At 44.1% G+C, this 17,854-nt stretch overlaps 1 protein-coding gene across 3 annotated transcripts in view; it reads right to left on the reverse strand.

Moving 5' to 3' along the window:
- The window catches only part of LOC112226803 (arf-GAP with GTPase, ANK repeat and PH domain-containing protein 3), a 236,502-nt gene that overhangs the window by 78,784 nt on the left and 139,864 nt on the right, over nt 1-17,854 (reverse strand). For all 3 annotated transcript variants that reach the window (XM_024391364.2, XM_024391363.2, XM_024391362.2), the window contains exons 10-11: nt 12,310-12,414; nt 3,886-4,057 (exon numbers count right to left, since the gene is read on the reverse strand). In XM_024391364.2, the coding sequence (XP_024247132.1) occupies nt 3,886-4,057; nt 12,310-12,414 (277 nt within the window). The remainder of the gene's footprint in view (nt 1-3,885; nt 4,058-12,309; nt 12,415-17,854) is intronic.

Here is a 17,854-nt window from a genome sequence, read left to right on the forward strand (position 1 = left end):
ACATAGGCTGACCAGGTGAATCCAGATGAAAGCTATAATGTCAGTTGTTAAATTCACATCAATCAGTGTAGATGAAGGGGAGGAGACCAGTTAAAGAAGGATTTTTAAGCCTCGAGACAATTGAGACATGGATTGTGTATGTGTGCCATTCAGAGGGTGAACGAGCAAGACAAAATATTTAAGTGCTTTTGAACGGGGTATAGTAGTAGGTGCCAGGCGCACCGGTTTGAGTGTGTCAAGAACTGCAATGCTGCTGGATTTTTCACACTCAATAGTTTCCTGTGTGTATCAAGGATGGTCCACCACCCAAAAGACATCCACACAACTTGACACAACTGTGGGAAGCATTGGAGTCAACATGGGCCAGTATCCCTGTGGAGTCCATGCCCTGACGAAATGAGGCTGTTCTGAGGGCAAAATGTGGGGGTGTAAATACCTGTGCAAATTCAGTAAAATTGTCAGAGAAAAATAAGAATTCATTATAAAAGACAAAATAATTTTCTGTGGTTTTCCTCTTTCCAGCCCCCAGAACCACTCCTCTCCCTATCTCTCCTCTCCCTATCTCTCCTCTCCCTAACTCCCCTCTCCCTCCTACAGATACGGGACACCTCTGCTCTTTTCTCCTCTACTTTTATCCTGAAGGTTAACTCTTGACCTCCACCCCCTATCCTTCACTCTGTAAACTCCTATATCTTCTCTACCATTTGACTAATTAATGTGGTCCAGAGGGGTCCTGATGTTCAAATCCTGGCCAGGACCCAACAAAATAAGAAAGGGCTGGGCCACAAGTGTTCTCTGCTGTCTGGTCTGTCTTTTCCACTACTGCACACTCCAATTAGCTACAGCCATGGCAGGAGGTAACATGGACCCCACTCCTCGGCCGATAGAGGACGCCCTCGTTACCCTCCCCTCCCGTCTATCCCCCCTCTGGGGACCACTCTGCTAATTAGTATTAATTACTCTTAATCCTAACCCCTAAATAGAATCACTGGCTTCTCTTCGCCTCTCTGGGCCTAGCTGCCAGAGCAGAGCAGGCACCCTCGTAGACAGCCATCCAACCGGTCAGCTATGTCTATTTATAGGCCCCGTGTGGACTGGAAGGAAGGCATTGGTATTGGCAGGACACGCAAGTCAAGCCCCAACCTGATAATTGTTCCTGTGACATTACATACAAACTTGGCTGATGGAATTTAGGTCACAGCAAACTTATTACATCTGGACAAAATAAAATGTCCCTCGATGGATAAATCTTGTTTTTTCTTTGAAATGAATTATTATAAACAAATTAATTATATTTAACGGGGATCTCATTCATCAATTCCCTATTTAGTAATTGAAGGTAGAATGTAATAGCCTCACAAGCACTCCTTCAGTAATCCTATCATTGTTTTTATATTGTGCTGGCTCATCTGCATAATGAAAAATCATACATTGAGACAATTGGCTTGTAGGGACTCATTTTATGACACTGTACCATAATCTAAAGAGCTTTCACACAATTACAGCAACAAAATAAATATTATATACCTAAATCCACCTATTAGCAGCATACTTTATTGTATCCTCTGGGCAGTGAATGGTATTCATGTGAAACCCCTCCTCTGAATACTTTAGTGTCCCTGGTGTCTCTTTCAGTCCATTGAAGAACCTCTATTGATTGTCTGTTGGACTGGACATGAAGTCGATAGAGGCTTACATACAGTTGGACTGGGCATCAGGTTGCTTAGCTTAAGCTATTCAGTTGATATCCTGCAAATGACTTGGTCTGTGGTCGTTCACCGTGCTTGGTTGCGGTTTGACTCGAGGTAGAAGTTGTTCCTATAACCGCAAACCTAAAATCAGATGACCTTAATCCCAAACCTGGCCATGACCATTAGGAGGAATATCTGACCCTGTTTCAGTCATTAGTGGGGAACTTCTACCTTCTCAGTTTGTCCAAAATGCACTACATGCGCAAAAGTATGTGGACACCTGCTCGTCGAACATCTCATTCCAAAATCATAGGCATTAATATGGAGTTGGTCCCCCCTTTGGTGCTATAACAGCCTCCACTCTTCTGGGAAGATTTTCCACTAGATGCTGGAACATTGCTGCGGGGACTTACTTCTATTTAGCCACAAGAGCATTAGTGAGGTCGGGCACTGATGTTGGGCGATTAGGCCTGGCTCGCAGTCGGCGTTCCAATTCATCCCAAAGGTTGTTTGATAGGGTTGAGGTCAGGGCTCTGTGCAGGCCAGCAAAGTCCTTCCAAACCAACCTTGACAAACCATTTCTGTATGGGCCTCACTTTGTGCACGGGGGCATTGTCATGCTGAAACAGGAAAGGGCCTTCCCTAAACTGTTGCCACAAAGTTGGAAGCACAGAATAGTCTAGAATGTCATTGTATGCTGTAACGTTAAGATTTTCACTGGAACTAAGGGGCCTAAACAGCCCCAGACCATTATTCCTCTTCCACCAAACTTTACAGCATTCTCCTGGCATCCACCAAACCCAGATTAGTCTGTCGGACTGACAGATTGTGAAGCGTGAATCATCACTCCCAAGAATGCGTTTCCACTGCTCCAGTGGAGGCGAGCTTTACGCCACTTCAGCCAACACTTGGCATTGGGAATGGTGATCTTAGGCTTGTGTGCGGCTGCTCGGCAATAGAAACCTATTTCATGAAGCTCCCGACGAACAATTCTTGCTCTGGCGTTGCTTCCAGAGGCAGTTTAGAACTCGGTAGTGAGTGTTGCAACCCGAGGACAGATGATTTTTACACGCTACCCGCTTCAGCTCTTGGTGGTCCTGTTCTGTGAGCTTGTGTGGCCTACCAATCGTGGCTGACCCGTTGTTGCTCTTAGACATTTCCATTTCACAATAACAGTACTTACAGTTGACCGGGGCAGCTCTAGCAGGGTAGAAATTTGATGAACTGACTTGTTGGAAAGATGCCATCGTTGAAAGTCACTGAGCTCTTCAGTAACGCCATTTGAATGCCAATATTTATCCTTCCTGTTTGGCCCTGTCCGGGGGTGTCCTCGGATGGGGCCACAGTGTCTCCTGACCCCTCCTGTCTCAGCCTCCAGTATTTATGCTGCAGTAGTTTATGTGTCGGGGGGCTGGGGTCAGTTTGTTATATCTGGAGTACTTCTCCTGTCCTATTCGGTGTCCTGTGTGAATTTAAGTGTGCTTTCTCCAATTCTCTCTTTCTTTCTCTCGGAGGACCTGAGCCCTAGGACCATGCCCCAGGACTACCTGACATGATGACTCCTTGCTGTCCCCACCTGGCCGTGCTGCTGCTCCAAGTTTAAACTGTTCTGCCTTATTATTATTCGACCATGCTGGTCATTTATGAACATTTGAACATATTGGCCATGTTCTGTTATAATCTCCACCCGGCACAGCCAGAAGAGGACTGGCCACCCCACATAGCCTGGTTCCTCTCTAGGTTTCTTCCTAGGTTTTGGCCTTTCTAGGGAGTTTTTCCTAGCCACCGTGCTTCTACACCTGCATTGCTTGCTGTTTGGGGTTTTAGGCTGAGTTTCTGTACAGCACTTTGAGATATCAGCTGATGTACGAAGGGCTATATAAATCAATTTGATTTGATTTGATATTTGTCTTTGGAGATTGCATGGCTGATTGCTCGGTTTTATACACCTGTCAGGAACGGGTGTCCACATATGAATGCACTAATTTGAAGGGGTGTCCACATACTTTTGCATATATAGTGTACATTTGTCTTCAAAGTATTTGAGGTGTGCTTCAAGCTTTTGGGATTCTTTTATTTGTTCTATTATAACATGTAATCTAAATCAAAGCTAGCTTGACATATGTTTTGACCCATATCTGGTACAGAGGTCTAGAATGGACCCACAGTGTGGTGACTAGGCATTCCCTCTTACCTGTGGTGCCTACGCCCAGCTGCAGGGTGCTGCGGTCCTTGGTCAGCCCGTTTGTCTTGGGGCTGGCGGTGGGGGCGATAGTGGTGACTGCTCTGGGTGGTCGTTTCCCTGGCACCTTGACCGTGGTCCTCAACAGGTCAATCTCTTTCCCGTGCACATTCTGCATGTAGTCCTGGAACACACAAGCATCACAAAAAACACACAGAGTCAATGTCATTACTCTAAAACGTGGATATTTCATTAAAAAAAAAGAAAACGCAAACTGCCCCCATTAGCTGACAAGAAATAACTTTTCACTTTTGTTTTATGATATGACATATATCGTTCATCCACTTCAAAGCAAAATAAAAAAGTACCAAAAGTGACTGATCGACAGCTAAGAGAAGTTTCAGAACATTAGGTATCACCTGTGCTCATGCTGCCTCACAAGCTAGTTGGCTTTTAGAGGCTTAATGAGTAGACTAATGAACGCAAACAGTCATTCTCTTTCAATTTGGTCATTTGATTTGGATTTAAAACAACATCACCATCCCAAGTGGATGATGAAGGAAAGCCAAGGTGAAACTCATTGATATCAGCAGATATCAATGAGGAGAACTCTGCGCTCTGCTCGGCCTTTTACTGGGTTACTGGGTGCACCCCCCCCCCCATCATCTCTAAATCTCTCTCCTTTCCTTTATCACAGTGCCATAAAGCACTCATCTCTTCCCCTGCCTCTTCTCTAATTACCCAGCCAGCTAGCGCTCCTCATTCTCATTTCATTTTATTGCTGGAATTAACAGCCAGATCGAAGCGTGCAAAGCTATTAAGATGTGTGATTAAGCCACATTCAATTAGTTTCTACAAACAATTTAATTGATGTAGCAGATAGAATTAACAGAAGGTGATTGTGTGGATGGCTTGGCTGACTGCGAAATTAAAGGGATCCTCGCGCTCTCGTTCCATGTCTCGCTCTCCTACCCACCTTTTCTCTTTCCCGGTTGCTCTCGCTCCCAACCCACTCTCTCTCTCTCCATAACACCCTCTCTCTCTCTCTCTCTATAACACCCTCTGTCTCTCTCTACAACACCTTCTGTCTCTCTCTCTCTCTCTCTCTCTCTCTCTCTTTAACACCCTCTGTCTCGATAACACCCTCTGTCTCGATAACACCCTCTGTCTCGATATCACCCTCTGTCTCGATATCACCCTCTGTCGCTATAACACCCTCTGTCGCTATAACACCCTCTGTCGCTATAACACCCTCTGTCGCTATAACACCCTCTGTCGCTATAACACCCTCTGTCGCTATAACACCCTCTGTCGCTATAACACCCTCTGTCTCGATAACACCCTCTGTCTCGATAACACCCTCTGTCGCTATAACACCCTCTGTCTCGATAACACCCTCTGTCTCGATAACACCCTCTGTCTCGATAACACCCTCTGTCTCGATAACACCCTCTGTCGCTATAACACTCCTCTGTCGCTATAACACCCTCTGTCGCTATAACACCCTCTGTCTCGATAACACCCTCTGTCTCGATAACACCCTCTGTCTCGATAACACCCTCTGTCGCTATAACACCCTCTGTCTCTGATAACACCCTCTGTCGCTATAACACCCTCTGTCGCTATAACACCCTCTGTCGCTATAACACCCTCTGTCTCGATAACACCCTCTGTCTCGATAACACCCTCTGTCTCGATAACACCCTCTGTCGCTATAACACCCTCTGTCTCGATAACACCCTCTGTCGCTATAACACCCTCTGTCTCGATAACACCCTCTGTCTCGATAACACCCTCTGTCTCGATAACACCCCTTGTCTCTCTCGCTCGATAACGCGCTCTGTCTCGATAACGCCCTCTGTCTCGCCCTCTGTAACGCCCTCTGTCTCGATAACGCCCTCTGTCTCGATAACGCCCTCTGTCTCGATAACACCCTCTGTCTCGATAACACCCTCTGTCTCGATAACACCCTCTGTCTCGATAACACCCCTTGTCTCTCTCGCTCGATAACGCCCTCTGTCTCTATTATGCCCTCTGTCGCTATAACACCCTCTGTCTCGATAACACCCTCTGTCTCGATAACACCCTCTGTCTCGATAACACCCTCTGTCTCGATAACACCCCTTGTCTCTCTCGCTCGATAACGCTCTCTGTCTCGATAACGCCCTCTGTCTCGATAACGCCCTCTGTCTCGATAACGCCCTCTGTCTCGATAACGCCCTCTGTCTCGATAACGCCCTCTGTCTCGATAACGCCCTCTGTCTCGATAACGCCCTCTGTCTCGATAACACCCTCTGTCTCGTTAACACCCTCTGTCTCGATAACACCCTCTGTCTCGATAACACCCCTTGTCTCTCTCGCTCGATAACGCCCTCTGTCTCTATTATGCCCTCTGTCTCGATAACGCCCTCTGTCTCGATAACGCCCTCTGTCTCGATAACGCACTCTGTCTCGATAACGCACTCTGTCTCGATTACGCCCTCTGTCTCGATAACGCCCTGTCTCGATAACGCCCCTGTCTCGATAACGCCCCTGTCTCGATAACGCCCTCTGTCTCTATTACGCCCTCTGTCTCTATTACGCCCTCTGTCTCTATTATGCCCTCTGTCTCTATTATGCCCTCTGTCTCTATAACGCCCTCTGTCTCTGTCTCTATAACACCCTCTGTCTCGATAACACCCTCTGTCTCGATAACCCTCTGTCTCGATAACGCCCTGTCTCGATAACGCCCTCTGTCTCGATAACGCCCTCTGTCTCGATAACGCCCTCTGTCTCGATAACGCCCCCTGTCTCTATAACACCCTCTGTCTCTATAACGCCCTCTGTCTCTATGTCTCTATAACACACGCTGTCTCGATAACACCCGCTGTCTCGATAACACCCGCTGTCTCGATAACACCCTCTGTCTCTATAAAGCCCTCTGTCTCGATAACACCCTCTGTCTCTATAAAGCCCTCTGTCGCTCTGTCTCTATAACACCCGCTGTCTCTATCTCTCCTTCTCTCCCCTTCTATCCCTCCCCCTCTGTCTGCTTGGTTGCTCAGAATGGGAATAAACAGGTGTCTAGTAATGTAACAGCAGTTCCTGTTCTGCCTCACCTCTGCTCAGTAAGTTAGCAGACAGACACTCCAGACAGAGCTTATAGACATGCCTCAGGTGACCTACGACCTATAATGATCTAGATCTACAGAGCTGCTAACTAGTCAATTACATACGGGTAAATTCCAAAATAAAGGAAACACTTGAGTAAATGAGGAACACAAATTATATTGAAAACAGGTACTTCCACACAGGTATGGCTCCAAGTTAATTATAAAAATGCCCAGTTGTTCATTATTTTGGCTACCATGATAGAAGAGATCTCAGTGACTTTCAATGAGGGGTCTCAAAGGAGCAGAGGGGGTTTAAAGTGTATGTGTGTGTGTGTATGCGTCTGTGTGTGTGTGTTTCAGTCACCAGATCTCAACCCAATTGAACACATGGGAGATTCTGGAGTGGCGCCTGAGACAGCGTTTTCCACCACCATCAGTACAACACAACATCTCTAGTGCAAGAATGGCGTCGCATCCCTCCAATAGAGTTCCAGACATGTGTAGAATCTACGCCAAGGTGCATTGAAACTGTTCTGGTGGCTTGTTGTGGCCCAACTCCCTATTTTGTCAATTACCTGTACATCACTGTATTGCTACATTGCTCTGATAACAATGGCTACTAAATTAATCCATTATCATCTCACGAGAAGAATATCACCCAATCATATTGTACTAGTCTCATGCGCCGAATACAACAGGTGTAGACCTTACAGTGAAATGCGTACTCACGAGGGCCCTAATCAACAATGCAGTTAAAAAATTAAATAAATAAGAATAAGAAATAAAAGTAACAAGTAATTAAAGAGCAGCAGTAAAATAAATTAGCGAGACTATAACAGTCAATGTGCGGGGGGTACCGCTTAATTGAGGTAATATGTACATGTAGGTAGAGTTACCTATGCATAGATAATAACAATAGAGAGTAGCAGCGGTGTAAAAGAGAGAGAGGGGGGGCAACGCAAATAGTCTGGGTAGCCATTTGATTAGATGTTCAGGAGTCTAATGGCTTGAGGGTAGAAGCTGTTTAGAAGCCTCTTGGACCTAGACTTGGCGCTCTGGTACCGCTTGCCGTGCGGCAGCAGAGAGAACAGTCCATGACTTGAGTGGCTGGAGTCTGAAAATTTTTAGGTGTCATCTGACACCGCCTGGTATAGAGGTCCTGGATGGCAGGAAGCTTTACTCCAGTGATGTACTGGGCCGTACACACTACCCTCTGTAGTGCCTTGCGGTCGGAGGCCGAGCAGTTGCCATACCAGGCAGTGATGCAACCAGTCAGGATGCTCTCGATGGTGCAGCTGTAGAACCTTTTGAGGATCTGAGGACCCATGTCAAATCCTTTCAGTCTCCTGAGGGGGAATAGGTTTTGTGGTGCCCTCTTCATGACTGTCTTGTTGTGCTTGGACCATGTTAGTTTGTTGCTGATGTGGACACAGAGGCACTTGAAGCTAATCTATGATCATAAAACCAGATTTAGTCTATTTACTGTATGTTGCAAGCAAATGACAATGCTTTTTCGAGTATGAATGTCTTTTGCTGAGAAGTGTTAATCTATGATCTTGCTAATATACATTATACTATTTCAAATTGGACTCTAAGGTCAAACAAATCTGGAGTGCACAAATACTTCTCCAACTTTCACTAAACTTATTCTAACATATGGAATTGTTTTAAGATGGTCATACAATGGATCATTTCGCTATTTGAATTAGATTTTTTGAGGTTATTTGATAAAATATTGAATTTGGAATTTACAACTATAGCCCATAGAAACGCATTCAATGACACATTCATAAACGGCAAAAAAAGACAGCCAAAAAATAAATCACCAGGAATAAGGTTTGGTAGTGTCTGTCTTATATCTAGGAGATATACACTACCGGTCAGAAGTTTTAGAACACCTACTCATTCAAGGGTTTATCTTAATTTTTACTATTTTATACATTGTAGAATAGTGAAGACATCACAACTATGAAATAACACATACGGAATCATGTAGTAACCAAAAAAATTGTTAAACAAATCAAAATATATTTTATATTGAGATTCTTCAAATAGCCACCCATTGCCTTGATGACAGCTTTGCACACTCTTGGCATTCTCTCAACCAGCTTCACCTGGAATACTTTTCCAACAGTACTGAAGGAGCTCCCACATATGCTGAGCACTTGTCTGCTTTTCCTTCACTCTGCGGTCCGACTCATCCCTAACCATCTCAATTTGGTTGAGGTCGGGGGATTGTGGAGGCCAGGTCATCTGATGCAGCACTCCATCACTCTCCTTCTTGGTAAAACAGCCCATACACAGCCTGGAGGTGTGTTGGGTCATAGTCCTGTTGAAAAACAAATTATAGTGGGACTAAGCCCAAACCAGATGGGATGGCGTATCGCTGCAGAATGCTATGGTAGCCATGCTGGTTAAATGTGCCTTGAATTCTAAATAAATCATTGACAGTGTCACCAGCAAAGCACCCCCGTCACACCTCCTCCTCCATGCTTCACGTTGGGAAATACACACGCGATCATCTGTTCACCCACACCACGTCTCACAAAGACAAGGCAGTTGGAACCAAAAATCTCCAATTTGGACTCCAGACCAAAGAACACATTTCCACCTGTCTAATGTCCAATGCTCGTGTTTCTTGGCCCAAGCAAGTCTCTTCTTCTTATTGGTGTCCTTTAGTAGCAGTTACTTTGCAGCAATTCAACCATGAAGGCCTGATTCACACAGTGTCCTCTGAACAGTTGATTCTGAGATGTGTCTGTTACTTGAACTCTGTGAAGCATTTACTGGGGCTGCAATTTCTGAGACTGGTAAATTTCAATGAACTTATCCTCTGCAGCAGAGATAACTCTGGGTCTTCCATTCCTGTGGCGGTCCTCATGAGAGCCAGTTAGCTAGCGCTTGATGGTTTTTGCAACTGCACTTGAAGAAACTTTAAAAGTTCTTGAAATGTCCCTTATTGACTGACCTTCATGTCTTAAAGTAATGATAGACTGTTGTTTCTCTTTGCTTATTTGATTGTTGTTTCTCTTTGCTTATTATTTGCCATAATATGGACTTGGACTTTTGCCAAATAGGGCTATCTTCTGTACCTTCTGTACCCTACCTTGTCACAACACAACTGACTGGCTCAAACACATTAAGAAGGAAAGAAATTCCACACATGAACTTTTAAGGCACACCTGTTAGTTGAAATGCATTCCAGGTGACTACCTCAGGAAGCTGGTTGAGAGAATGCCAAGAGTGTGCGACGCTGTCATCAAGGCAAAGGGTGGCTATTTGAAGAATCTCAAAAATAAAATATATTATCATTCAACACTTTTTTTAGTTACTACATGATTCCGGATGTGTTATTTCATAGTGTTGATGACTTCACTATTATTCTACAATGTAGAAAATAGTAAAAAAGAAAAGAAAAACCCTTGAATGAGCAGGTGTTCTAAAATGTTTATGTAAGTGTAGTGTAAGAAATCTCAGGAAATATGTTTTTTGGAGACATATTTAACCCCTTATTTTTTGTTGACACAAAAATACTTCCATCCGTTTGTATGGGTTACCTTCAGACGAGTCCCGTGACACTTGGAACTCGTCCGTGCTCCTCAGTCTCCCCTTTCCATAGAGTGGTCATAATAGTTAGTAGCTGAAACGGTTTGGACGTTATAACCGTTTTCGTGAGAAGACCGCTGTAGCTCGGTATCCCACTGATGCGAATGCGGTGGATTGAGACGAAGTCAATGCCAAAAACCTGATCTCTCTCGAGCTTAAACTGACAGATTTTTTTGATGGGGATTTTTTTAATTATGTTGTTATGTGTCAATAGACTCTTAAGGATTAAATGCAAAGGCGAGAACTCATGAGTGGGAGTGGGAGGGGTTAGAGGTCTGTAGACCGGGACAAGCAGTGCATGAGGCAGCCGTGTCGTGCTGTGGGGGGTCCTGACTGAGCTGTCTGCCGGCAGGCTGCAGCGGAGTGTTTAAGAGGTATTAGTGGCCCAGCGGGACTCTTGACAGAGACGGATGTGGCAGGTCCCTCAGCCTCCAACAAGCTATCTTCTGCCACGCACAGCGGCGAGCGCCATTATAAATACAAGCTAGCGTGGTGGCCCGGGCGTGGCAGGCACACAGCAGATCCCCAGCAGTAGCAGCTAGCGCCATGCATGTCTCCATTACCATAACTCCAGGACCGGGTGTAACACACGGGATATGAACCCGGGTCTCCCACGGGAGCAACCAACATCTTAGACTTGGACCACTAGAACAGGAGGGCAGACGCCCCTTGTTCCGTGGGCAGTCACTAATAACAGTCATCTAAGATGGAGTTCTTATAATCAGAGGGTGGAAGATCTCTGCTAGCTTTTATGTCTCTCTGGAAACCTTGTTGATAAATGTACGTTAAATCGTTCATTTCAAATTTTTGTTAGGGACCAGCACGCATGTAGTCGTTTCTCTATTCCCTGCTGCATGTAGTCGTTTCTCTATTCCCTGCTGCATGTAGTCGTTTCTCTATTCCCTGCTGCATGTAGTCGTTTCTCTATTCCCTGCTGCATGTTGTCGTTTCTCTATTCCCTGCTGCATGTAGTCGTTTCTCTATTCCCTGCTGCATGTAGTCGTTTCTCTATTCCCTGCTGCATGTAGTCGTTTCTCTATTCCCTGCTGCATGTAGTCGTTTCTCTATTCCCTGCTGCATGTAGTCGTTTCTCTATTCCCTGCTGCATGTAGTCGTTTCTCTATTCCCTGCTGCATGTTGTCTATTCTCTTCTGCATGTTGTCATTTCTCTATTCCCTGCTGCATGTAGTCGTTTCTCTATTCCCTGCTGCATGTTGTCATTTCTCTATTCCCTGCTGCATGTAGTCGTTTCTCTATTCCCTGCTGCATGTAGTCGTTTCTCTATTCCCTACTGCATGTAGTCATTTCTCTATTCCCTACTGCATGTAGTCATTTCTCTATTCCCTGCTGCATGTAGTCGTTTCTCTATTCCCTACTGCATGTAGTCATTTCTCTATTCCCTGCTGCATGTTGTCGTTTCTCTATTCCCTGCTTTCGTTTCTCTATTCTCTATTCCCTGCTGCATGTAGTCGTTTCTCTATTCCCTGCTGCATGTAGTCGTTTCTCTATTCCCTGCTGCATGTAGTCGTTTCTCTATTCCCTGCTGCATGTAGTCGTTTCTCTATTCCCTGCTGCATGTAGTCGTTTCTCTATTCCCTGCTGCATGTAGTCGTTTCTCTATTCCCTGCTGCATGTAGTCGTTTCTCTATTCCCTGCTGCATGTAGTCGTTTCTCTATTCCCTGCATAGCTAAAACGGTCCACTGCAAACGGAACTACACCAAATGTCTGGATACTCACATGTAAACTTGGGTGGTAGGTGAGGAGGCCGTTGTCACAAAGTGTGACGTATTTCTTCTTCCACTCCTTATTCAGGGACTTCCCACTTCTCTTCAGAAGGATGCCCTGGAGGAGAGAGAAGAGGAGAATAAAGGGTCAGAAAATGTCTTCCTCCAGCTAAACACAGTGGACTAAAACATACACTGCAACAAACTTGGGATGACAATGAGAACACTTGCTCTATCCATAGATCTGACCAGAGGGGTCATTTTACAGGAGCAGGTTGCTTGAATGTATGTGAGTAAGTATGCGAGTACAACCTTTTAACTTATGATTCTCATTGGTTCACTACAACCTCATAGTCAACGCAACTCAACAGCGGCCACTTGAACCTTCATAATTGGTCCGTCCTACTGCAAACTACACTCTTACAGTCGAAGTGAGCAGAGACAATCCAATTTGCCCCTGTATGCATTCATCCCTATGTCCTGACCAGTTGAACTTTGGAGGACCTCTCCATCGAGGGATTAGGATGTGTGATCTCCCCCTCTTCAAAGGCCTTACTTAGCCCCTCTCCTCTATTCCACCACCACCATTATCTTCTGGAGCCTCTTAACTCCTCAGATGGTTGGCCTTATCTGCTTGGACAATCCAGGGTAAACAATGGCAGTTCCTCTGCAGGAGTTGGCCAAACACTGGGCTCTGTGGGGCTGTGAGGGTTCTCTGGGGGTATGGACCAGGGAGGACCAGGGGAGGGGCACGCTTAATTAGGGAATTACCAGGGGAGTGTTTGTGCTTTTACAGCCAGGGTTGTGTGTGTGTGTGTGTGTGTGTGTGTGTCTCAGTGTTAAATACGGTAACCTCACCCTCCGATATTGTCCTAGGCTGGGCCGTCCTGCAGTGCTGTATAATTCTAATTAACACATCAGGAGCTGACCCTAGTTGACCCAGGCACCAGGCTGGGGGCCGACAATCATCCTAATCCTGGCCCCTGCCTTGATCTGGCCCTGACCTACTCATGCTGGGGCCCCAGGACAGCCTCTGTATGCCCAAGGAGAGGACCCCTATACCCTGCTGAACAACATCCATAAGCCCCCTACTGGAGGGCCCTAGCAGGCCTCTGATCATCCCTTTGTGTGATGGCCTTTTCTTGAAGTTTGAGAACCACTACCCAATACCTGTTTTGCCATTTTAACAAAGACATACTGCTGTTATTAGGGATATTTCAAAGATGGCTTTTAGAAACGTATTTGTATTCTCATGTGCGAAAACACATACACAGACATACATACTGTTCATGATTTGGTCTTTGTGACCCAAAAGCTTGGTATACAAAATGACTCAAATTGATCAAAGCGTGCACAGACTCTTTTCTCCATGATTTGGTCAATAAAAGAACTGTAAACACAATGTAATGGCTTTATGATCACATGAAGTAAATGGTCCCGTCACAAGGCTTCTGGCGACGGTGTAATGCATGTTTTTACACACAAATAATGTTATACATCTCCTGTCCTTATTGAGCCAAGCCATAAATCTATACATGCAATCAGTGGACCAACATAAATTCATCACTGGTTTGAAAAGATCAATACTAATACTGAGAAGTAGTCCAATGTAGGTACTTCATACAACCGCTTAATTCATCTGACTGTCAGAAACAAAAGCAGAATAAAATTGTTTTATCCTCTAATATATTTTATTACATTGAGCTTCCATTTAAAACAATTAGAATAATTGAGTTATAATTCACATTTATGTTAAAGAATAATTTGATCACTTACAGCAACTATAGTGTTATTTTATCATGACCGAAATAGAGTCAATGGGCGCATGTCGTGAATACTTCAAAAAATAAAAATAAATTGTGTTTCACCGTCTGTCTCTCCTTCCTTCCCTCCCGCGCTCTCCGACTTCACACTCAACCATGATCACCATGTTCAGGCTTTGTGGCAAAGGAGACCGGCCAATCGCCAAACGCACTCTCCGTGTCCAGATAATTGCCATATCTACACAGAGGAGATAGCGTCTTCCCTTTCCATTGTCACGCTACCGGGAAGAAAAAAAGAAGCTGCATCCTGCCACAGTGGCTGAGTGATAGCCCGGGCCTTTGTGACAGCCAAGCCGGAGGAGAACAGGAGGAAGAGTAGAGGGGTTTGGGAAAGGGGGAAATAGAGAGAAGAGAGCGAAGGCCAGAATAAAAAAAAACAAGTGTTGACAGCTCCACGGCAGTGAGTGTGTTGTTGCCTTTATTTAAAATATTTACAGATAGGAGGGGGCTCAGGGTCAGTGGATTGAGGGAGGGGAGGAGGTGGAGTGGGGGGCAGTGTATAATTTGCCCAATAGGGGTAATTAAGCTCACATTGGCACGTTGATTTTCCATATTGTGCTATTGACTGGCCAGGGCAGGCCATAAGCTACTCTTAATAGCCCACACCCACCCACCACTCCTGGGTAGATCACGGGACGAGAGCTGGCCAGGTCTTATCTTATCGTCTTATTGTAGGTTGCTATGATACCCACCAAGGGAAGACGCCCTACTTCAGGCCATTATCATATGGGTAGAATGAATGGCAGAGCTCACAGTATGTATGTTTGGGGGGTCTTTAAGATCTCTGTCAACTGACCTCCCTCTCACCTGGCCCTGCTGGTCTAATCCCCTTAAACATTACTTAAACCTGGTCAATGATACGGAGGGAATTGCACTGGTCATTACAGTTCCATTCTGATTGGGATCAAATGAGACTCAATAAAAAGTTTGTAAACATTATATTTGGCTTGTTTGGCAATGTTTCCTGGCTGATTTGATTTATTTGGCCATTTCTACTATGTGTTTCATCTGTCATCTTGTACTTGTATTCATTCTAATTGTGCAGAAATGTGGACAGTGTCCTGAACAGCAGGGAATGCTTGGCCCACCACGTTTAAAAACTAAGTGTATACTTTGATCGTTCCCGTAATTCCCGGGTAAGAAGGATAATGCTAGGATTAGGATACTAACCCTTGCTGAAAGCCCTCATATAATCAGGAGAGAATAGTAATCAATGTGTCAATCACTCCTCATCCTGGTTCTTAGTACAAATTACGCCAACTCAGTGTGATGTTTGATTCCACTGTACTTCATACAGGCTATTTAGCTTAATTTGAAAGGAAAATGTATACTAAAAGACTATTTCTTAAGTTTTCCTGTTGAAAAACAATATCCAAAATATAAAGTCGATGTACCTCTGAGAAAGACACTTAACCCTAATTGCTCCTGTGGCGGCAGGTAGCCTAGTGGTTAGAGCGTTGGGCCAGGCTGCTGGATCGTATCCCCGAGCTGACAAGGCAAAAACAAAAATCTGTCGATCTGCTCCTAAGCAAGGCTGTTAACCCACTGTTCCCCGGGCACTGAAGACGTGGATGTCGATTAAGGCAGACCCCCGGCACCTTTCTGATTCAGAGGGGTTGGGTTAAATGCGGAAGACACATTTCAGTTGAATACATTCAGTTGGACAACAGACTAGGTATCTCCCTTTCCTGTAAATAAGTCATGTGTACACACTTAAGGTAAAAAATAAATATATATATATATATGTTTTGAGCAAAATGGTGTTTTTTTAGACAACTGCAAACTTCAAGAGTTGGCCATTCAAGGCATTGGTCTGATGTCGTCTGCCCCCCTCCTTACTTGTGGGAACAATAGAGGAGTAACGGAGGGGCAATGGAACCCACCCGACCACCTTGTGCCATGTCATGTCATACCTGAAGCATCTATTGAGATGTGCCTTTAAGTAAAACCAGGTGATCAATGAGGCGAAAAGGTAACTGGAGCGCATATTCAAAGACTATTAAAACTATATTTGGAGCTTGGTTACACAGACAAGCTTGTGATCCTTACATTGGTGTCGACAGTTTTCAGTGTTTTATAGGAATATTATAATTACTCAAAGTTGTTTCCGGGAAATTGATTTCTGGGGAACGATGAAAATATAGTGATTTAGAAGCTTACATTTTCTTGGGAAATGAAAAGACAACAAAGTGAGTATTTGTGTCTAATAACATTAGAAGGTCAAATAAAATACAACGGGATGGATATACCAAATACTGCCTTCAACGAAATTACAAGCCCCAATCTCTAATGCTGAAAATTATACCATGTCAATATGTGACACCTACGTACTGCAACATGATCGCAGAATATATTACAAATTCTCGAGGCTAATAGTGAGTCTAAATCTTCAAACCCATCCAAACTGACAGCTACACGTCCAGAAAGTAAGTAATCTAAAGATTGTGATCTGTATGTCTTGATACTTTGCAGGGAAATTCTCCTTCTGATGTTCCTTTTCCTTTCATTCTAAGAACCCTCGGGGTTCAGACAACACTACTTGCAATAGGATTCTAATGATTACAATCTTTAATAGCTTCTTTCATTTGTAATGTGGTATCACGTCGCCATCTGGTGGTTGTAAAGTTGTATGATTCAGCCCACCCACAAAGCAAACATTTCCTCAACACTCACATAAACACACTTGCCAGATCAGGAATAGTATGCGCAAAACTTTTTTTAAATGTACATACATTTTTAAATACACTCCCCTCCGTATGTGTTTGGACAGTGAAGCAAAAATGTACATACTCCAGCATTTTGAATTTGAGATCAAATGTTGCATATGCAACAGTACAGAATGTCAACTTTTATTTGGGATATTTTCCATAGAGATCCTATTAAATTACAATTAAATGTATTATTCTAATTCCTATGGTATTTTCATTCATATCTGCTCTAACGTTTATAAATGAAAGCACTTTGTGTTCCTAGTCCGCCCCATTTGAATAAGTATTTGAACCAATTCACTCGTAGTGTATTAAAGTAGTAAAAAGTTTAGTATTTGGTCCCATATTCCTTGCACACAATGACTACATCAAGCTTGTGACTCAAAATACTTGTTGGATGCATTTACAGCTTGTTTTGGTTGTGTTTTGCCTAACAGGAAGTGAATGGTGAATAATGTAATGTGTACATTTTGTCACTTGTATTGTAAGTGAAAATAGAAGACGTTTTTGAACACTTCTACGTAAACGTGGATGCTACCATGATTGTGAATAATCATCAATGAGTAGTGAATGATGAAAGTTACAGAGGGACAAAGTTCATAACCCTGAAAAATGCTAACCTCCGCAATTATTGTTAATGGTAAGAGGTTAGCATGTTTTGTTGTAGCCTCTAACATTCTCACTCATCCTTATTCATGATTCATTCATGATTTTTCTTAAATCATGGCATTATCAGGATTATTTATAAGAAGAGTTCAGAAACATCTAATATATTCATTTACAAAGAAAATTACTCCAGTCATCAATTCACCATTCAGTTCCTATTGGGCAAAACATCACTCAAGGTTAATTGCGTAATGCCAGTTCTCTGAGAATATGAGTGAGACGTCTCACTATGGAAGAACCAATCGCACACATATGCTGGAATCAGACATGTCGAGTGGCGAATGAGCTGAGCCCCTCCCTCTTTATAAGGAGCCATGTGCACTCGCCCCACCATCTGGTTATTCTCATGCATGTCTCTCTT

The sequence above is a fragment of the Oncorhynchus tshawytscha genome, linkage group LG28, assembly GCF_018296145.1.
Source record: "Oncorhynchus tshawytscha isolate Ot180627B linkage group LG28, Otsh_v2.0, whole genome shotgun sequence".
Classification (NCBI taxonomy): Eukaryota; Metazoa; Chordata; class Actinopteri; order Salmoniformes; family Salmonidae; genus Oncorhynchus; species Oncorhynchus tshawytscha.